Source organism: Taudactylus pleione, unplaced genomic scaffold (assembly GCF_031769625.1).
Source record: "Taudactylus pleione unplaced genomic scaffold, aTauple2 ptg000046l, whole genome shotgun sequence".
NCBI classification, from domain to species: Eukaryota; Metazoa; Chordata; class Amphibia; order Anura; family Myobatrachidae; genus Taudactylus; species Taudactylus pleione.
In genome coordinates, this window is record NW_028284448.1 from 9555283 (window position 1) to 9576519 (window position 21237).

At 42.2% G+C, this 21237-nt stretch overlaps 1 protein-coding gene across 2 annotated transcripts in view; it reads right to left on the minus strand.

The window, feature by feature from the left end:
• The window catches only part of AK9 (adenylate kinase 9), a 171381-nt gene that overhangs the window by 108619 nt on the left and 41525 nt on the right, over nucleotides 1-21237 (minus strand). For both annotated transcript variants that reach the window (XM_088460477.1, XM_088460478.1), the window contains exons 13-17: nucleotides 17094-17238; nucleotides 14818-14895; nucleotides 4813-4908; nucleotides 2865-2960; nucleotides 1958-2094 (exon numbers count right to left, since the gene is read on the minus strand). In XM_088460477.1, the coding sequence (XP_088316603.1) occupies nucleotides 1958-2094; nucleotides 2865-2960; nucleotides 4813-4908; nucleotides 14818-14895; nucleotides 17094-17238 (552 nt within the window). The remainder of the gene's footprint in view (nucleotides 1-1957; nucleotides 2095-2864; nucleotides 2961-4812; nucleotides 4909-14817; nucleotides 14896-17093; nucleotides 17239-21237) is intronic.

Genomic DNA, 21237 nt, shown 5'->3' on the forward strand with positions numbered 1-21237 from the left:
GAGTCAATACTGTTGGTTTAAAATATAATCTTAAAATAAGTAGAAATATTTTATAACAAACATTGCTGAATTCTCCAGGATATTCAGACATTATTGTTTTTACCATTTTGTTTCAGAATATTTCATTTCTAAAACTAATTCTACTTTTGACTAGGTCAGCAGTATGTGGAAAGCTACATGATCATTTGCATGTATATTTTGTAAAAAGATTCAGTAAGGAAACATGTTGCAACAGTTGTTTGTGAAAGAATTGGAGATACCTGGGCAGTTATGATAGTTAAATATGAAGAACAAATTGCATGTTGAAGAACAATCGACAGAGCTAGACACCATAAACAATTGCAAGGTTACCAAGTACTTGAGCAAGTCATGGATGATCCTGTAAAAGTTTACAAATATAACTCTTTGGAGATAATAGTTTGGCCAATCATATCATGTTGCCAGGACTTGTCACACACTGGAAGAAAGGACTTTTCTAACTGATAAAGATGACTGTTGAGATGTGATTTCATTTATACAAATATGTTTGAGGTAAAAACAAAGATATGTCTAACAGACTTTTTATGCAGAATTTAAAAATTGATTGGATAACTTTTTTTATTTTGTAGCTTTAATTACTAGAAAATATTTAGAGTCTGATCTATCCAGGAGAGTTTTCTGTTTGCAGCTTTTGGGGTCAGTACGGAATTTTTCCCCACTGTGAGGCTAAATAGTCAATTGTCACATATTAGGTATTTGTTCGGTTTCCTCTGGATGAACACTATTAGAATTTATAAAAGGTTGAATTTGATGGACCTAACTCTTAAAATCAACTTTACTATCTACGTACTTTATCTATAATTAATCTGTTTGATAATTAAACTGTCAGGACTATAAAATGCATTTTTAAACTTATACTTGGGGGGAATTAATTTAGCCACGATAACTTTACATTGGGAGAAAAAGGAAGGTAGCCTTGGGCTTCATCGCCCAAGGCTATTCAATTAGGCTCCCTTTTTCACAAGATACCTTTGTTACCACCCATTAAATTGGCGTGTTAACGGGTGTTAACATGGGTTAACGGGTGTTAACACAAAGAATCCATGAAAAGTTCACGGATTCTTGCGTTAACAGGTTCGCGACACTGGTTAACCATTTAGTTATCTGGGTTATTTTTTCACTGCCTGTGAAGTGGTGAAAAATAACCCCAATAAGTGCTGCCAGCGTAGCCCCGGGGGATCAATTAGCCCACAGTAAATTACCACGGCTAATTGAATTTCCCCCTTGGTGTGGTAAAGCACTTTCTATTGTGATACTAGTATCTCCAAAATGACACTCACAATGTAACTTTTGTGTATAGCCTGCTTTATTTGTCAAGATGGCAGACAACTGATGCAAACAGCATCCTTCTGGTGATGCCTAGCAAAAAGCTAACACAGTCCAACCAACTGTCAGATTGGCCAGCTTCTCTTGTGTCTATTGCCCCATCCACAGCATTCTTTGAAAGATAGCTTCATCCCAACTCTATCCTTACTGGATTTCCTGAGGCAGGTCCCCACTTCTCTATATACAACTCATTAGCCCAGGTACTCTGTTTGGCTTGTCTGCAGCGCCACCCAGCAGCCGGCTAGCATTAGTTAGAGTTAGTTTCACTCTAAAGGGCAAAATTCTGGTGTCAATTTCCCCGTCCACAGGAATCAGCATCTTTTTAATGGCTAAGCTCCAACCCAACTCAATGCTTACTGGAATTAACCCAAATTTTCCTTTCCTAGAGGCAGTTCCCTGCTTCCCTATATAAAGCTCATTAGCCCATGTGCTCTGTTTGGCTAGTCTGACTGCAGATCCACAGATTAGCCTGCTAGCAGTAGTAAGAGTTAATTTAACTCCAAAGGCATGTGGTAGGTAATTCACTTTGCCCCACTGAATCAGTGTGTGGTACTGAGAGTGCCTGTGTCAGGGTGAGATAGATCCCTCATACCTCTTTGATGGCTTTCTCCAATGCACTGATATAATCATCAGGAGTTAGTGTTATTGGACTCTCGCTTGCTATTTTCATAGCTTCATCCACCATTTGCCGGACTTCAGGATGATCAGCAGTTACTTCTTCAGTTTGGTCTACAATGTAATTGAAGAAATATAAAAGTCCCTGTTATATTAAATATAACAGTGCAGTTAATTATGAGATATTACCATTCAAATAACTTTAAATGGACCCACAATATGTTAAACAGAACTAATCACTCTCATAAGTACAGTACATTACAAGAATAACCCAATTCTATTTGAAGTCAGAGGGATTGATTATATCAACTGATAAGATGATAAAATTTTATATTTTATGGGTATATTCATAGTTATAATTAATATGTAGAATGCGGGGACATTATCAGGATTTCAAAATATGTTTGCTAATTATTATATTAATTATTCATACTGTATGTGTACCAAATAAACTGTGTTAACATTTCTTTTTTTATAGCAGATTATTGATTTGAATTTGTTGTTGCAGTTGTTACCATTATGATAGAGTCACAGTGTGTGGTTAGTCCCAATGGTGTTGGTTTTGTTTGATACACGATATGGGATTGGGTACACACTTATTTGTTGTTCTGTACAAACTACATATAGGTGTTGGTATATGCTTACTTTAGCCAGTAAGAATACGTCTCTTAGTTCTGCTACGTCATGTAAACTATTACATATTCATCTGTCAAATCAATAGGTATCAGTATCACTTTAAAATGCAGCATATCAATGCCTCGTCAGTTGTCATGAAATGTTCTTCATCCCAATGCTTCCCCCTCTGCTGTGTGTAGACCAGGGGTTACATTTAATGATCATGAGATGTACATCTGAAGTAGTGTTTAGTGAATTGATGTTTTTACCTTCTGCCTGAAGGGTACTTTTCGGTTCTATATTCTCTGTTATTTCGTCTTTTTGGGCTGTCTGCTTTTCAGTTGTATTTGATTCCTCTACATTTTCTGTTTATAGAACACAATATGACTTAGTCTGCATATATATGACACTTTTAGGAATTGTTAGGCACATTAAGAGTAGCCTGGGACAAGAAATAGACAGCTATTGTCCTGATGCATAACTCCAACATAAAGCATAGGACATAGTGATGCCACTATGTTAATCTGAACCTTTTTCAGGGCATTACACATACATTTTTCTTCAGTGATTAACATAGCCCACTTGTGATCTATATTACTCATCACACCATTCACAAGTGAAGCTACAGTCCTTGTTTTTACCATAAAGGCTTGCAATTCCTACCAAACAATAATTTTATATGTTTGGACTATCCCTCCGATTATAATTATTATTATCTTTTATTTACAAGTTGTCCACAGCACCATACAGGGATTTAACTTGTCAATTATAATGCACCTTTTCACTGAAGCTAACCACATCTCCTTCTAACTCCAAAAATGTTGCACCCCATTACTCTGCACCCATGCCCCCTCTGTGTCGCCTCATTGTGATTTTATAATGTGATCTCTTGCAAGCAGGGCATCCTCTCATGTTTTGTTTCTTAGTAATGCATTTTGCAGGTTGTAACTATGTATATATGTCAACTTGTTTATTTATCTGTATCTGTCCATGTTGTTCACTGTAATACCTATGTAATAATATATTATTCAATATAAGACTCTACAGAACTCTTGTGTGCCTTAGAAATAAAAATATAATAATAGCCAGTAGACAAGGTACAATCAAATGTTTATTCTCAATTGATAAATCTAAATTTATAGGGCCATATTCAATTTGAGGCAAAAAGTCCTTTTCGCCTGTTTCACTTATCCCCATATTAAATTTCAAAGACTTTTCGCAGGTGCGAAAAGTGGGCATAAGTTTTCACCATGTAAATCATGGCGAAAAAAAGTGCAGAATTGGGGTTTAGGGGTGCAGGCTTAAAAAAAATAGACTGCAGCCCTGAGAGTGTCCTCTAAAAAGTAATCTGTGTCAAAAAAGGTAAAAAAAAATCCTCAGGACACCCCAAAAAAATTTACTTTCATTTTGGGGGTGAAAAAAAAAATATTGGGGAACAAAGTTTTAAACTAGCAAAATTGATTCAGGGGGGGTTCCCAAGTATGCGGCAGGTGTTTTCTATAATGCGGGTGGTAGCTGCAGGTGGATTTTGAAGAATTTAAAAAAAATGACTTTAGGGACTTAAAAATATGCTTGCACCCATTTTCGTGTGCCCCAAATTTGATGGGCATAGTTACTTCCCCACCCCCAAAAAAAGATAAATGCTATTCTTCACTACTTCTTCACAGGCGCATTTATGCACCTAGTGCGGCTATTTAAAAACCCGACTTACCTTCAGCAGGCCAAATCGGGGGTACCCAAAGTGATCCCCCATGTCAGACCATCTTTAGGGGGGTGCCAGGATGATTTCCCAAAAATTGACAGGACTTTTCCATACTTACCTTTCCTCCGGGTCACGTTTTCGCCGGATCCTAATTGGCGGGGATAAGCAGGCACGCGCCCGATACTTTATCCCTGCAAAAACAGCGATGAGGGCGAAAAGTCCGACCTTGGACTTTTCACCCCATATTGAATATGGCCCATAGTCTGCAAGAATGTTTAAAAAAATAATAATTTCAGTGTAACGTATCTTTTATTACTGCTAAAACATGGAACCAATTACATGTGTATCAGTTATTGTACTTTGTTTTCAGGTCAAATGAAAATGCTTTATATCCAGCATATCTCCTCCTAGCGAATTCTCATGAATACAGTATCTGTATATCCCACAACATTGTTCCCTCTGATGTGTGTAGAAAAGAGGTGGAATTTACTGAAATTTAAAATTGATGTTTTTACCTTCTGTTTGAAGGACATTTTTCATCTTTATCTTCTCTGTTATTTTTTCCTTTTGGGCTGTGCGCTCTTCAGTTGTATCTACATTCTCTACATTTTCTGTTTATAGACCACAATATGTATTATACTGTATGTCTGACACTTACTATTATTTGTACTACTATTATTTCTAAAATAAAATCTAGAGATGAGCAGTTCGGTTCTACTTGGTTACGTTCGGATCCGAAAAACTGCATCTTATTGGCTAATCGGCTCTCGTGTTTTGGATAGTCAATAAAATAAATCCATACTTGCGCTAATTTGGTGAAAAGAACTGAGTAGAACCGAATCGCTCATCTCTAATAAAAACACTCAAATCCTGACAATCCAATGGACATCATATATGTTTGGACTAGGAAATTAGCCAGCAGGCAATTAAAGTACATTGTTTATTTTCATTCAATGCTACAGTATATGTAAGCTGAAGTATTCTAAAAAATAAAAAATATTTTTTGTATGGTTAGCAGGGGCAGATTGGCCGTTAAAAGTCACTGGAATGTTTCCCGGTTGGCCGACGGGACTGTGGGGCCGAAGGGACCGTGGGGCTGCCTGTTGCCCCTCCCCCAGTAGCACGTCACACACTCTAGTCCTTGTATGATAGATAGCCATGGCTTGTTAGTGGCCCCGTCCCCTGTTGCGCGTCTCTCGCGCTGGTCCTTCCTGCATGGTTCACAGGCAGCCCACCCGAGTAGTATGTCACTCATCTTGTGCCTTCTGGATGATTGACAGTCTGCCGGAGCCTGTCAGTAACCCCGCCCCCTGTAGCGCATGCATCCATGGAGAGACTGAGGGAAGGGCCATACGAGGGCTAACCCACTTGTAGCTTAGGAGCTCCGCATCTCCTGCTTCCCTAACCAATAGGAATAAAGCTGGTAATTCACGCGACGTGACCGATGACGTCATGCTGTGCGTTATGTGCGCATGGCCATGGCATCCCTGGGTGAAGAAGAGCCGAGGAGGAGAACGCTGAGCTGCATAATAGCAGAACTTGGTGGATACCGATTTGGCTCAGTGACAGCTGTCTATCGCTGACAGAGACGAGAGGTAAACTGCTGCATAAAGTGTGAGTGGCTCTCTTCTTTGCTGTAGTCACAAATGAAGAATAATTGGTGAAATCCCAAATTTAAAGCATTCTTTTGCTTTGAAAAATATTTCCTTGGTCTCATACTAAACAGGGGAATGTGTAGAATGACATTTTGATTAATAGGTGTATATAGAGTCAGGTCCATAAATATTGGGACATTGACAGAATTTTCAGATTTTGTCCTCTATTCACCACCACAATGGCTTTGAAATGAAACAAACAAGATGTGATTTAACTGCAGACTTTCAGATTTAATTTGAGGGTAATTACATCCAAATCAGGTGAACGGTGTAGGAATTACAACGGTTTCTATATGTGCCTCCCACTTTTTAAGGGGCCAAAAGTAATGGGACAAACTAAACAATCCTAAATCTAACTTTCACTTTTTAATACTTTGTTGCAAATCCTTTGCAGGCAATTACAGCCTGAAGTCTGGAACGCATAGACATCACCAGACGCTGGGTTTCATCCCTGGTGATGCTCTGCCAGGCCTCTACTGCAAATGTCTTCAGTTCCTGCTTGTTCTTGGGGCATTTTCCCTTCAGTTTTGTCTTCATCAAGTGAAATGCATGCTCAATCGGATTCAGGTCAGGGGATTGACTTGGCCATTGCATAACATTCCACTTTTTAGCCTTAAAAAACTCTTTGGTTGCTTTTGCAGTATGCTTCGGGTCATTGTCCATCTGCACTGTGAAGCGCCGTCCAATGAGTTCTGAAGCATTTGACTGAATATGAGCATATAATATTGCCCGAAACACTTCAGAATTCATTCTGCTGCAGTCACATCATCAATAAATACAAGGGAACCAGTTCCATTGGCAGCCACACATGCCCACGCCATGACACTACCACCACCATGCTTCACTGATGAGGTGGTATGTTTTGGATCATGAGCAGATCCTTTCCTTCTCTTCTCTTCCCATCACTCTGGTACAAGTTGATCTTTGTCTCATCTGTCCATAGGATGTTGTTCCAGAACTTTAATGGCTTTTTTAGATGTTTTTTTGGCAAACACTGGTCTTCCTGTTTTGTGGCTCACCAATGGTTTGCATCTTGTGGTGAACCCTCTATATTCACTCTTGTGAACACTTCTCTTCATTGTTGACTTTGACACATATACATCTACCTCCTGGAGAGTGTTCTTGATTTGGCCAACTGTCGTGAAGGGGTTTTCTTCACCAGAGAAATAACTCTTTTGTCATCCACCACAGTTGTTTTCCATGGTCTTCTGGGTCTTTTGGTGTTGCTGAGCTCTCCGGTGCGTTCTTTCTTTTTAAGAATATTCCAAACAGTTGATTTGGCCACACCTAATGTATTTGCTATCTCTCTGATGGGTTTGTTTTGATTTTTCAGCCTAATGATGGCTTGCTTCACTGATAGTGACAGCTCTTTGGATCTCATATTGAGAGTCGACAGCAACTGATTCCAAATGCAAATTTCACACCTAGAATCAACTCCAGACCTTTTACCTGCTTAATTGATAATGAAATAACGAGGGAATAGCCCCCACCTGTCCAGGAAATAGCTTTTGAGTTGATAGTCCCATTACTTTTGGCCCCTTGAAAAGTGGGAGGCACATATTGAAACTGTTGTAATTCCTACACCGTTCACCCGATTTGGATGTAATTACCCTCAAATTAAATCTGAAAGTCTGCAGTTAAAGCACATCTTGTTTGTTTCATTTCAAAACCATTGTGGTGGTGAATAGAGGCCAAAATCTGAAAATTCTGTCAATGTCCCAATATTTATGGACCTGACTGTATATATATATATATATATATATATATATATGTGTGTGTGTGTGTGTGTGTGTGTAAATAAATAGACACGCTGGGTCACCACAGTTGCCGCCTTTGCAGCTCCTCCTGTCCCCATGCCCTCTCTGCCCCAACCTCCTGTCCTGTTATACTTAACCCAGGCCTCCTGATCCCAGTGCATATCTCACCCATTACTGCGGTGTGCGCGTGCTATGGACACTGGGGTGGACGCTGTGCACATTAGGTTTGACATGCCAGAGCTGCAACCTAATTTAGATCAGGGTCAAATTTTATAATAATGTATATTATACATTATTATTATATAATTTGATGATAATGTATATATGTATAATATATATATATATATATATATATAAAATATGTGTGTGTGTGTTTGTTGCAATAAATAAAAAAAAATCTGAAGAACCTGTATCCCTTAGATGTGGACCATGATCATGATCCCGGGACCATATTATTACAATCTGGTTCAAGTTTTATCTTGTAACTCATCTTTTGTCTAGTAGGTACAAGTAAATATATTTTATTTTATGTACAGTAACTGTGATTTTTCTCCCCCACACGCCCGTTTCTTGCTGTCTCCCACCCCCGTCTATTGTTTTCTCCCCCAAATGTCTCTCCCTCCCCCAAATGTCTGTGAATTGTGGGGACTATGGTTTGGCATAATATGAACTGTGGGCTTTACTATTTGGCATAATGTGAATTGTGAGGACTACTCTTTGGGGGGCCCTGTATCAACCATAAAGGCAGCTATGCAGGCACGAACAAAATCTCAGTAGCATACTAACTAATGTGCTTTGCACGTCGATTCTATAGCAATGAGACTTAAAAAATCTCTTGAGAGTTGAAACTGGGACCACCCTTTACTAAGTGTCTACTTTTGCCTATGACTGAGGCAGATCCGCAGTGGCAGGCAGAGAGGTCATCAGCATCTGGATGGTGAGTTATAATAAGAATTGACAGTGGCTGCAGACTCAGTCATGATCATTATTTAATATTGTTTAAGGGGGTGTGACTTAGTGAGAGAGTTAAGTTTATATCCATTTCTAAAAGTCTCAATATTGGAGGAAACATGAGGCTGTTTGCTGTCCTCTTCCTATTCCCGTTGAAGAATGGGTTGGGTATGGGATGCCAGCGCTCAGGATCCCGGTGGTCAGAATCTCGATGCCAGCATCCCAACATGGTTAGGAAACCGACACCTGTCGGTAAGTATCTTAACTTTCCCTCCTAACAGCCTAACCCTCCCTCTAACCCTAATAGTTATCGTCGGAATACTGGCGCCGGGATTCTGACTAGTGTCGGTATTCTGGCACCGGCATTCAGACCGCCGGGATCTCAACTGTATCCCTAAAGTACACAGGTACATTCAATTTTGCACAGTTGGTTATACAAAATTTTACTTACCGAGGATAGTTTACAGTATCCTATGCAATGATGCATCTGGTGCAGTAGCAGTTATTTGGTTACTTGGAATGTAAAGTATGTGTAACTACATTGGTGTGAGATAGTGGGGCTACATGAAAGCATCATAATTAGCACTGCTGTCTTTCATCAAACAGGACCTTAGCTTCAATTCCGGAAATGTTCTATACATGGAGTTTTCATGTTTTACATTGGTTTTCATTTGCTTTAGTTTCTTCCCATACTCCAAATACGTACTTGTAGGCAGGGGCGGATTGGGCCGCCGGGCCATTTCCTGCTGGACCGGTCCCTTTATATGTCTTCAGGGGCTGGCGGCCGCCTGGCGTGCTTCCACCACCCACCACCTCTATGATATGCCAGTCCGGCCCCAGCTGCCGCGATCGGAGCTGTTCAGCTCCGATCAGGCAGTTACAACTTCTGCGCATGCGCAGTAGCTTACCCTACGAAAATAGCCTGCACTGGGCAGCTGTCTGTCCCATGTGCTCCGCCCTCTCCCTGGCCCGTCACTCTTCGGGGACTGGGAGAGACGTCATGATGGAAGTCTCTCCCATCCTGGCCCACAGTGCCCTGCGCCACCGAGCAAGACCATGGTGCTCAGCGGCATGACAGCTCCTCCTATCTCCAGTCCAGGACTGCCAGGACCCGGGTGTGACATCACTCTCTGCCTGGAAGAAAAGCCGTCTGCCCCACACAGAGAGGAGGACCATGCAGGCTGCAGACAGAAAGAGCAATCCAGTAAGATAGCGGGGGGAGGGGAGGGGAGACAGGAGGCTTGGAAAACGGGGCAGGGGCAGGAAAGACAGGGGGCAGGAAAGACAGTGTGTGTGTGGGGGGTCTTGAAATTACATAGGGGAGCAGGAGACTTGAAAAACTGGCGGTGGAGGCAGGATTGACAGAGGGGCAGGAGGCTGGAAATACAGGTGAGGCAGGAGGCCGGGAATACAGAGCAGGTAGGCTGGAAATACACAGGAGGCAGGAGGCTGGAAATACAGAGGAGGTAGGCTGGAAATACAGAGGAGGCAGGAGGCTGGAAATACAGATGAGGCTGGAAATACAGAGGGAGCAAGAGGCTGGAAATACAGAGGAGGCAGGAGGCTGGAAATACAGAGGGGGCAAGAGGCTGGAAATACAGAGGGGGCAAGAGGCTGGAAATACAGAGGGGGCAAGAGGCTGGAAATACAGAGGGGGCAAGAGGCTGGAAATACAGAGGAGGCAGGAGGCTGGAAATACAGAGGAGGCAGGAAATAAAGAGGGGAGCAAGAGGCTGGAAATACAGAGGAGGCAGGAGGCTGGAAATACAGAGGAGGCAGGAGGCTGGAAATACAGAGGAGGCAGGAGGCTGGAAATACAGAGGAGGCAAGAGGCTGGAAATACAGAGGAGGCAGGAGGCTGGAAATACAGAGGAGGCAGGAGGCTGGAAATACTGAGGAGTCAGGCTGGAAATACAGAGGAGGCAAGAGGCTGGAAATACAGAGGGGGGCAAGAGGCTGGAAATACAGAGGAGGCAGGAGGCTGGAAATACAGAGGAGGCAGGAGGCTGGAAATACAGAGGAGGCAGGAGGCTGGAAATACAGAGGAGGCAGGAGGCTGGAAATACAGAGGAGGCAGGAGGCTGGAAATACAGAGGAGGCAGGAGGCTGGAAATACAGAGGGAGCAAGAGGCTGGAAATACAGAGGAGGCAGGAGGCTGGAAATACAGAGGAGGCAAGAGGCTGGAAATACAGAGGAGGCAGGAGGCTGGAAATACAGAGGAGGCAGGAGGCTGGAAATACAGAGGAGGCAGGAGGCTGGAAATACAGAGGAGGCAGGAGGCTGGAAATAAAGAGGGGAGCAAGAGGCTGGAAATACAGGGGGAGGCAGGATGCTGGAAATACAGAGGGGAGGCAGGAGGCTTGAAAAACGGGGCAGAGGCTTGCAAGACAGGTGGCAGGGGCAGGAAAGACAGTGGGGGCTGGTCTTGAAATTACAGAGGGGAGCAGGAGGCTTGAAAGACAGGTAGCAGAGGAAGGAAACACAGTGGGACAGGAAGCTCATGTGACATCGGCAGAAGGTGACACAGGGAGCAGGAGGCTGGAATTATATGGAGTAGGAGGCTGGAATGTCACAGTGAGCTGGAGACAAAATGGAGTAGGAGGCTGGGGGGGGGGGTCATGTGGCAGAACATGACACAGCATGATACAGAGAGCAGGAGGCTGGAGGCGACATTGGACAGGAGGTTGGAGATGACACCGGGACCTGGAGGCAACATTGGACAGAAGGTTGGTGGGGACCTGGAGCAGGAGGTAACACAGGGAGCAGGAGGCGACACGGGGCACAAGACTTGAGAGACATGGGGCATATAGCTTGAAAGACACATTTATGAATTGGACACGGAGCAGGAGGCTAGAGTGACACAGGTAGGAGGCTGAAGGGGACATGAGGCACGAGTTTGGTTGAACCTCTGTTGTATGATAATGACATTGGTTATATTCCTGCACAAAGAGGCATCTTCCGGTACATGGGATTTCCTACATGAAGGCAGGAAGTGAATACCGACTGTTTGCCCAAGGAGGATCAATTTCTTCAAAGGTTCCCCATTGCAGAGAAGCCACCATATAGGTAAGGTGTATTTTTATTCAGTACACACATACACACTGTGTCTGTGCCAAATACATAGTATATGTGTAATATATAGTACACGTGCTGGGGTTACATAGTATAAGTGTAATATATAGTACATGTGCTGGGGTACATAGTACAGTATATGTGTAATATATAGTACATGTGCTGGGGTTACATAGTATAAGTGTAATATATAGTACATGTGCTGGGGTTACATAGTATATGTGTAATATATAGTACATGTGCTGGGGTTACATAGTATATGTGTACTATATAGTACATGTGCTGGGGTTTTGGAATTGCATTGCAGAAAGAGAGTACAATGAGCTGCAAAACAAAGATGTGGAAAATCAATTCCACAGATGATATCTTTTGTATTGCAGCTCATTGCTCTGCTCTCTCTACAATTCCAAAACCCCAGCACATCTACTATTTGGGGGAGGGGGGGGAATTTGCACCAATGCTGTTTCTGGCACTGGGCACCAAAATATCTAGTTATGGCTCATGTCTCAGTTCTTTCACATTTAGATGCAAGGCTGTGCACCATGCAAGGAGTTTGCAGCGACATTAGTATAAGGTTGCAGATGCGACTGCAACAAAGGACGCACAGATGGGCTCTGCAGTATCCCACTCAGAATCAGGCCCTTTGATAAAATAAAGTGCTGTTTAACTCTTTATTTCTGCGAAGCAATATCAATATTTTATATGTGTTGGGCAATCCTGGGAGGTTACAGGTGGTTGCTAATCAGCTGTATATGTAGCATAGTATGGGCGTGTTATTGGAAGGTTGCGAGTGTTTGCTTAAGTAGTTGCATACACATTCAAGCCATACGGATGGATGAAATGGAACTTGTATATTGCTGGTGCAACCGATGGTGGCATCTAAAAGCGTACCAAGCGGTATTGCGGCATCTATAGACGCTAAACGTAGGCGTCTCAGTCCTTGCACATTCTGACACAGCTGTGCACCATGCAAGGAGTTAGAAGTAGCCGCGACTGCATCCAATTTAGAATCAGGCCTTATAAGGAGTGAGTATCACATTCCATCAACAGACCCCGCCTTTCTACAGAACCCGCCCCCATTAGGGCTGCTTTCAAAAAGTTCCCGGGCTGGTTTACCATCCCAATCCGCCCCTGCTTGTAGGCTAATTGGTTCCTGACCATAGTAGATTAAGACCACATGAGCAGAATACTAATTTGGGCCACTTTCCCACTCCTTTTTGTAAAAAAAAAGAAAATGCAAAAATAGGTTAGAGCATTAAGGGGCCCTCAATGGCTTCTGTGCCCTAGGCATGTGCTTAAGGTACAATATGGATGATCCTGCATTGACTCTGATATGTGCGTTTGTAAAAATGAAAAGGTAAGCTACACTGGGGCAAGGACTGCTGTGTCTGAGTGTATAGCTCTGCTCGGAGTGGAGTGTTCCAGGCTTTCATGCTTACCCACTATCTGTTGGGTCTGATTTATCATTCTGGCATGGGATGGATTTCTCTCTGTATTAAGGGACTGATTCTGAGATAGTCACTATAGCACAGCCACTGTGTCTTTGTGAAATTATGCTAAAGCCGCAGGAGGCATCTTAAAGAGACACCCACTGGAGGCTTCTCTGATCTGCTGCTGCATTCAAGTAGGCAGCATCAGAACAACTGTGTAACCCTCAGGTTACAAATCACAAGAGAAAAGAAATTCCTTAAGTGGGGCACTCACGGATCAGAATTTATTGCATCTGCATAAAGAAAATATATGACTGACAAGGGAAACCATAGAATGCACAAAATGAAAAATATAAAATTTAACTTTTATTGTGTTATTATAAAATATCGCGAAAATATAAGGAAATAATAATGAAAAATTAAAGTAGTGTGACCACTGTTAATTATACACTAATATCCTTTAATGTATATTCCTCCTTATATAGCATAATAGCTGAAATGAGGTTATTATATTAGGGTGTCTGTATATTGAGGGACAAACACCAACTATTTTAAGTTGTCTAAAAATAATATATCTCACAAGGATATTAAATTCAAAGACAAATAGTCAATCCCTGCCAGTGTGGTACCTATGATTGACAAAAGAGGGTAAGTATATCCTATGAGGTCTATTAATACAAAAAATGAATGTCACATATATAATTATGTCCCTGATAGAATGTACATTATCTCCTTAATACTCCATCTCAAGGTCACTACAATATTGTGAAATTAAAATTAAGGAGAACATCAGAGATTGTCATAAGCTGTGACAAAGAAATAGTCAAAAGGTGTTTAAAGTGTCACTGTCCAGAAAAGGAGAAATTACTATGTATACGGATACGGACAAAATATAGTTTTAAACAGTAGTAAATTTGCCCGTATCTACTTGGTAGAGTGCTTGTAATATAATATAGTAAATATATCAGTTCTTTTTAAATCCAAAATATTAGGAATTAGCCTTAATCGGCTGTCCATTCATATGTATCAAATCAATATTGTTACAAAATGTCTCCAGATCTCCTCCAATATATTAACCCCTGTTATCTTCAGGGTAGGGAGCTGTTTAGAGCGTACAATTGGTAATGCCACTAGCTATTTCATATAAATATAATATATCCTTTAATCATCAATCCATTAGTTATTATCAGAGCATATATGATGATATATATCATGGCATCCGTAGTACAAAAAGTCCTAACAGAGATATAGTGTATCCCTAAATCCCCTTATGGATGTTAATCTTTACATAACCGGGGTAAGGAGCTGGCTGAATGAACAGTCCTTAATACCATATGAGGCCCCTTGTATTATAATGTATCCCTGAGTCTCCTAATTCTGGCAGGACACATGCGCCTGCTGGCATGTCCCTAAGTGTAACAGACACCCTCCAATAATGTCAATTATATAGCATAGACAATGGTTTCAACACATATTAATAAAACATGACACACGCTGACAACAAGTGCCGCGTGTCTCCCCGACGCGCGTTTCGCATATATTGCTTTTTCAGAGGATCAAAGTTTGATAGCAGTAATTACTATCACATGTTACAAGCACACTGTTTAATGTCTAGAAAATCTGAGCAGTTCATTTAGTGCTAAAATCAAAATACCTTTCACATTCTGTTCACCCTGGTGTTCTTTATCTACTTGAGAAGAGGAAATATCATCTGACTCTTCTTTCTGAGCTTCTGCCAAAGAATAAAAAATTATAATAAAAGCGGAATATATTCTTCTGCTGTCCGTCCCTGAAAGCCCTGTCCCTTATAGGAGGTGGTCTTGCCAACCTAGAAAGACTTGTGGTCTAAGAAAAGAGAACTCTGCTACATGCATGTATATAATTTTAATTGTGTTCTTTGTTGTTTGTTTTGTGATCTTAATAATTAAAAGTTAAGGTTTAAAATAACTATAAGATTGCCCCTAATGTCCCTTTTTCTCAGACCACAATTCTGTTACCATATTACTTCTTTCTCTTTGTGGATTATGAATACTCATTTCTTTATTTTTCTCTGATCTTCACATCATATATGTTATTGATATACTACTAATATATGCCAGTTTGTATATTCACCACTTCAGGGTGGAACTTGTGCACTAAACTACTACCTCTGCAACCCAGGAAGTCATCAGGTACAGAGAATAGAGCAAGTAAGTCCATGTTTGCCCAGAACCACCTCAGGACTGTGAGGAGGTTTGTGATGATGAGTGTGTCTATGATGAGAGACATTCATATTCTTGAAAGTGGACACATTGCCAGATAGAGTTAAGTAAAGTCATGTCGGTGTCTTGGTAGGTAGAAGCCTCTGCAAACTGAGATCTCATTGCAATGGATGAGGAGGGGTGTATTTGTTGTGGACAATTAATTGATGTGGAGCTGAGTTTGGGTAGTAAAAATGGCATTAAATGTCAGGGCAGTAAATAACTAATTAGGAAAATTGTGTCAACATTATTTTGCCAGAATTTTTTCACGGTGCCAGAGTCTCGGCGCAAGCGTTTATGAGAGAGGCTATTAAATAAAAGTGAACCCTAGGGATTATTGCAGACCTAATTAAATATGGGTGCTATTAATTGAACTTCAGGGCTGGCTGAGGGAAAAAATATCCGCTCATTGTTAAGTTGTCCGTGTTTCATGTATTTATCCTATTTTTTCAAACAGGGCCCCAATATTACAGGATCCAGACAATTGCCAACTGAACTTAATACAAGAGCAGCCGCAGGTTGTCAAGGCTTCAAAAACAGGTAGGAGAGAGGAGAACATTCTGCCATCTGTCTTGACTCTGGTGGAGCAGTCCCGAATTTGAGTTACAGGTTGAGTCTCCCATATCCAAAATGCTTGGGACCAGGGGTATTTTGGATATCGGAATATTCCATATTTTGGAATAATTGCATACCATATTGAAATGCCTTAGGAATAGGGCCAAATCTAAACACAGAATGCATTTATGTATTATATACATCTTGTATACACAGCCTGCAGGTAATTTTATACAATATTTTTAATAATTTTGTGGCTCAAACAAAGTTTGTGTACATACATGAAATTCATTTATGTTTCATATACACCTTATACACAGCGTGAAGGTAATTTCATATCATATCTGTAATATTTTTGTGCCTTAAACAAAGTTTGTGTACATTGAACCATCAAAAAGCAAAGATGTCACTATCTCAGTCATGCTAAAAATATTCCATATTTCGGAATATTCCGTATTTCGGAATATTTGGATATGGGAGACTCAACCTGTACTAACCTGCTTTGCAAGGAGAGTTAGGTAATACATACTGCTTCACACTGGTTTGCTCATGACGGTAAAACTGTGTGACTCCAATGTTTGTTTTAGTTGCAATGAGGGTTGCACTTTGAAGTTTTTTTTTACTTGGAATGTTGAAGGTCTGGCCACCAAAGTGTAAAATGTTGCCTACCCCTGCTTTAAACCTTTGTTTAAAATTAGCCAAATGACTTTAACTAGCCCTGGCTACACTTCTTGTATTTTTGCCAGATCACAGCATATATGGGCACCTTATGAATACAGCAATAATGCTTTTAATCGATGATCACCTATTCATCAAGGAATTCTCACCTTAAAATATATGGAAACTGCTGTTTTCTTATGTTTTAGGACAGATTTAAGTGTTGCTGGAAGGTTATTGTAAATATTGGCAATGCCTCCTGCTTTCTGGTTGCCAGCCCTCGCATCAGCCGCCCCGTAGTTTTCTATGGGGACTGTATGTAACAAAATCTGCAAAGCATAGTTTTCCGGATCTTACATATATGGGCTAACGCTATCTTTAGCCCGCTAGCTTCAGTGGGGCAGCCCTGCCGGAAAGGATCTTGCGATTTCAATCACCATATTTTCTCACTGAGCATGCACGGTTTCGCTTTACGCACCTTGTGATTTCAACACTTTTTCTTGCTGCATCTTTAGTTTGACACTTTCTATAGCTTTTAGGGTGGAGTCTTCACAGGCCTTTGCTATAGCATTTTGTTTTGCTTCTTCAACATATGATGTCATAAGCTGAGACATATCAAAGACCTAAAAGAGACATTTAATGTTTAAACCAAAAACTGAAATCTAAACGTAATATTAATGTTTCCTGCAACATCAGAATTTTAACAAAATAACTGATTTCAGTTCAGACAAAAACATGTGAAGTGATAAACAAGCATTTGTTTTTCATAGTCTGAAAATGCTACAATGCATGTGTAGACTGGTCACAAGACACAAATGGAAGATGTTACAAAGAAGTTTAGCTCCCCGTCCTAGTTTGAGATATTTTCAAAGTAGGCACCACTGTCAGAGTGGCAGATTGGTATGCTATACACACTTACCAATTGGCCACTCGATATGTCTGGGCCATACTTGCTAACTTTTAATGAACCTTTCCGAAAGCAGCCCGGTCATCTTGGCTTCATGGGGTGGGGCCAGGCTACAGCTGTCATTAGGCCCCGTCCAATTTACTGGAAAGGCCGCTATTTGCGGGTCGAGGAGGCGGAGCTAAATGACACGATTCACGTCATTTAGCTCCGCCCCCTGCATATGGACCCACAAATCTGTCCTAATATCTCCCCATCCTGTCCACTTCACTAGGAAGTGGGCGGGATGCAGGAGATATGACTACTCTTTCGGGGGTGCGGGGGGTTACCCGAAAAATCGTGAGCCTCCCGCGACTCCTTGGAGAGTAGACATGTATGGTCTGGGCTGACATCACAACTGGGCAGGCATTTAAATTTGTTCGCCCACTTGATGTCAGTGACGGCGGTCCCTGCAGCAAGTTATACAGGTGGTCGGTTGGTCTTTCAGATATATTGTGCTGCAGGGCTCACCTGATATGTCTGTGAACTACATAATTCACAGACATATCGGGTGTACACCTCTGATGCACTTGTTATATATCGCTCGTCGATAGAACAAACGGTATATATCAACAAGTATGTATCCAGCATAATAAAGAGGCCACTGAGTGCATACAGTATCTGGCTTTATTCTATCTACATCCAAATCCTTTTTATATAGGATGTCTCTTTTAGAGTCATTATAAGTCAAAATCAGGAAGAAAGTTGTATGTAGAAGGCAGAACAGACCCATGTGTGGCAATCTGGTAATTTATCGCTTAGAATCTTGGATCACTTATCCTTTGATGATCGGGGCCAGATTAACAATGGGGAAGATGAAGCTACAGCTCCAGGCAGAGCCGTAACTAGACTTTTTGGTGCCCTGTGCCAGAGAGCACTTGCGCCCTCCCCCCATTTTTTAAATAGGGACATAAGATAGAGCACCTGAAAAAGGGCCATGGCCTCATGGGAAAGGGCCAGGGAAAAGATAGAGGAGGCCAGGAGATGCTGGGGATAAATGAAGAGGAAGCTACGTGAGAATGATAATAAACAGGAAAATTGACAGGTCCAAACAGTGCCATGTAACTGGTCGCACTACCCTAGTTACGGCCCTGGCTCCAGGCCCCCAAATAAAAATAGGTCCATCATCATGGCAGCATGATGATGACCAGCTACTGTTCTTAGTTGGCCATTAATCAATCATACTTGTTAAAATTGTATTTCTGGTTTTCTTTCAAAATTTTTTCACTTTTATGTATTTAGAGAGACAGTGGGGCTGATAGTATATGGGGTGTACACACATGCATGGCTCTGGCCACACCCACATAGAACTGTTTACAGCTCCTCCCCTTCTCAATATAGGCCTTTGAACATTTTCAACCCCAGGCCAATGTGGCTCTTAATCCGGCCCTGCTGGTGATTCTCTTTAAAGTTATCTAGTGAGGTTTCTTGAAGAAGTTACAAGTCTCCGAGGTCCTGAATTGACCCCACACCTTTCAGTGGGTAAAAAAAGTATATATTGTGGTAAAACAAGTGCTGGTGACTTACATAATAAAGGAGATAATTAGTGACATGTGCCTGGATGTTTCAAACACATTTAAAAAATGTATACGACTTAATGTATTTCATATAAACACTCATGATTACTTCCCACTCTTATTTTAAATGATTTTTTAGAAATCATTTTTTACCCACTTTTCTACCTTTAACTTATGTTTTGCTTTCACTTTTCATCTATTCATAGGACTCATGTCTTTGAAGACACTCGCTAGGCAACACTAAAGAGAATTACATTGCAGGATTAGAGCTCCAATATATCAAAAGTGTAAAATATGTATTTCTAGGTTATTCCATAGGTGGAGAAACTTCATATGATTGAGATTATGGTAGTCCAACCACAATATTGCACTATACGGTATGTCCATGGCTCTACAGAAGTAAACAATGTTTGTGATAAGTTTGGCCTGGGAATAATATGAGATATGGTAAGAACTTACCCTTGTTATCTCTATTTCTACGAAGTCCATAGAGTTCCACAGGAAACCTTGGGGTATAGGCGATGGCGGCAGACATCCAGGCACCACAGAGTTAAATTTTCAGCCTCCCAGGATGCACTGGGGTCCCTCTCCTATACCCCGCCCCCGAGCCTCAGGCCACTCAGTTTCGTAACAAGCCATAGGCCGGAGCAGGAGCAAAAAAGAGAGAGAAGACAGTCTGGAACACACAAGAATCACATTCTCACCAGAAGGAGACGGAGAAACCGGTGACCAGATCAAAGCCCATCTGCAGTACAGGTGCGACAGGGCGGGAGTCCTGTGGAACCCTATGGACTTCGTAGAAATAGAGATAACAAGGGTAAGTTCTTACCATATCTCATATTTTCTACTTCAGGGTCCATAGGGTATCCACAGGATACCTTGGGGATGTCCCAAAGCAGTATCCTTTAAGGGTGGGGACGCTCCTGTGCTGTAAGGAGAATCCGCCGCCGAAAGGAAGCATCCTAAGAGGCGAAGGTATCAAAAGCATAACACCTTACCAAAAATATGGACAGATGACCACGTGGCTGCCAATCACCGCTGAAGCGCCACGTCGAGCTGTCCACGAAGGACCCACAGACCTAGTGGAAGAGCTTTAATAGAGGATGGAACAGGAAGACCTGTGAATCCATCCTGCCAAAGTTAGCGTAGTGGCAGGCCAACCCTTTTTATGGAAACCAGAAAGGACAAAACCGAGAGTCTGATTTCCTAAATGGACTGGTATGGTCAACTTAAATTCTTAGCGCCCATACCACAGCCAAATAGGCCTCACCAGCAGACAGGACTGGGGAAGTAAAGGCAAGCACTGCCCTGTTCCTAGGAAAGATGAGAAAAAGGGAGGTCTACATGACAGAGCCTCCCATTCTGAGATCCTACTGGCCAAATTAAGAGCCAGAAGGAATACAGGGCCTGATTCAGACCCACTTGCGAGCGGCTGTCCGCTCGCAAGTGGGTCGATGTTATGCACTGAGCATGCGCACGACGGAGGGAGCTCCGTCGTGCGCATGCGCCAGACGCGACGAGCGAAGGAAAGTCCTTCGCTCGTTGTGTCCGATCAAAGGGGGCGTGCTGTCAATGTTGATTGACAGCACGCCCCCTTTGGTGGGCGTGCCTCCCTGACGGGGGCGTTCCCACGGGAACGCCTCCCGTCAGAAGCCGGCCCACTGACATCACTAGTGATGTCAGTGGGAGTGATTTTGGCTCTGATAGAGCCAAAATCACTCCGGAGCTTGCGGTTGAAAACCTCAACCGCAGGCTCCGGCTCGCAATTTCGATGGTCGCGATGGTCTCGACCATCGCGGCCATCAAAATGCACGCTCGTATAGCCTGTGGGTGGTGACCCACAGCTATACGAGCGTCCAGGAGGACGCTCCATGAAAATGGAGCCCGGCCCTCATTCAGAGCGTGCGCTCTGCTCAGAGCGTACGGCTCTGAATGAGGGCCACAGTCCTTGCCGTAAGCCATTTGAAATCCACTGAGCCCAGTGGATCAAATGGCGGTCCTCAGAGAGCCCTAAGGACCACAGCCAAATCCCAAGGAGCCACAGGTGGAACAAAGGGATGCTGAATATAACGTACACCCTGCACAAAGGTGCGGACATCAGGAGGAGTAGCAATCCTACACTGAAACCATACTAACAGGGCAGAAACCTGCACCTTGAGGTA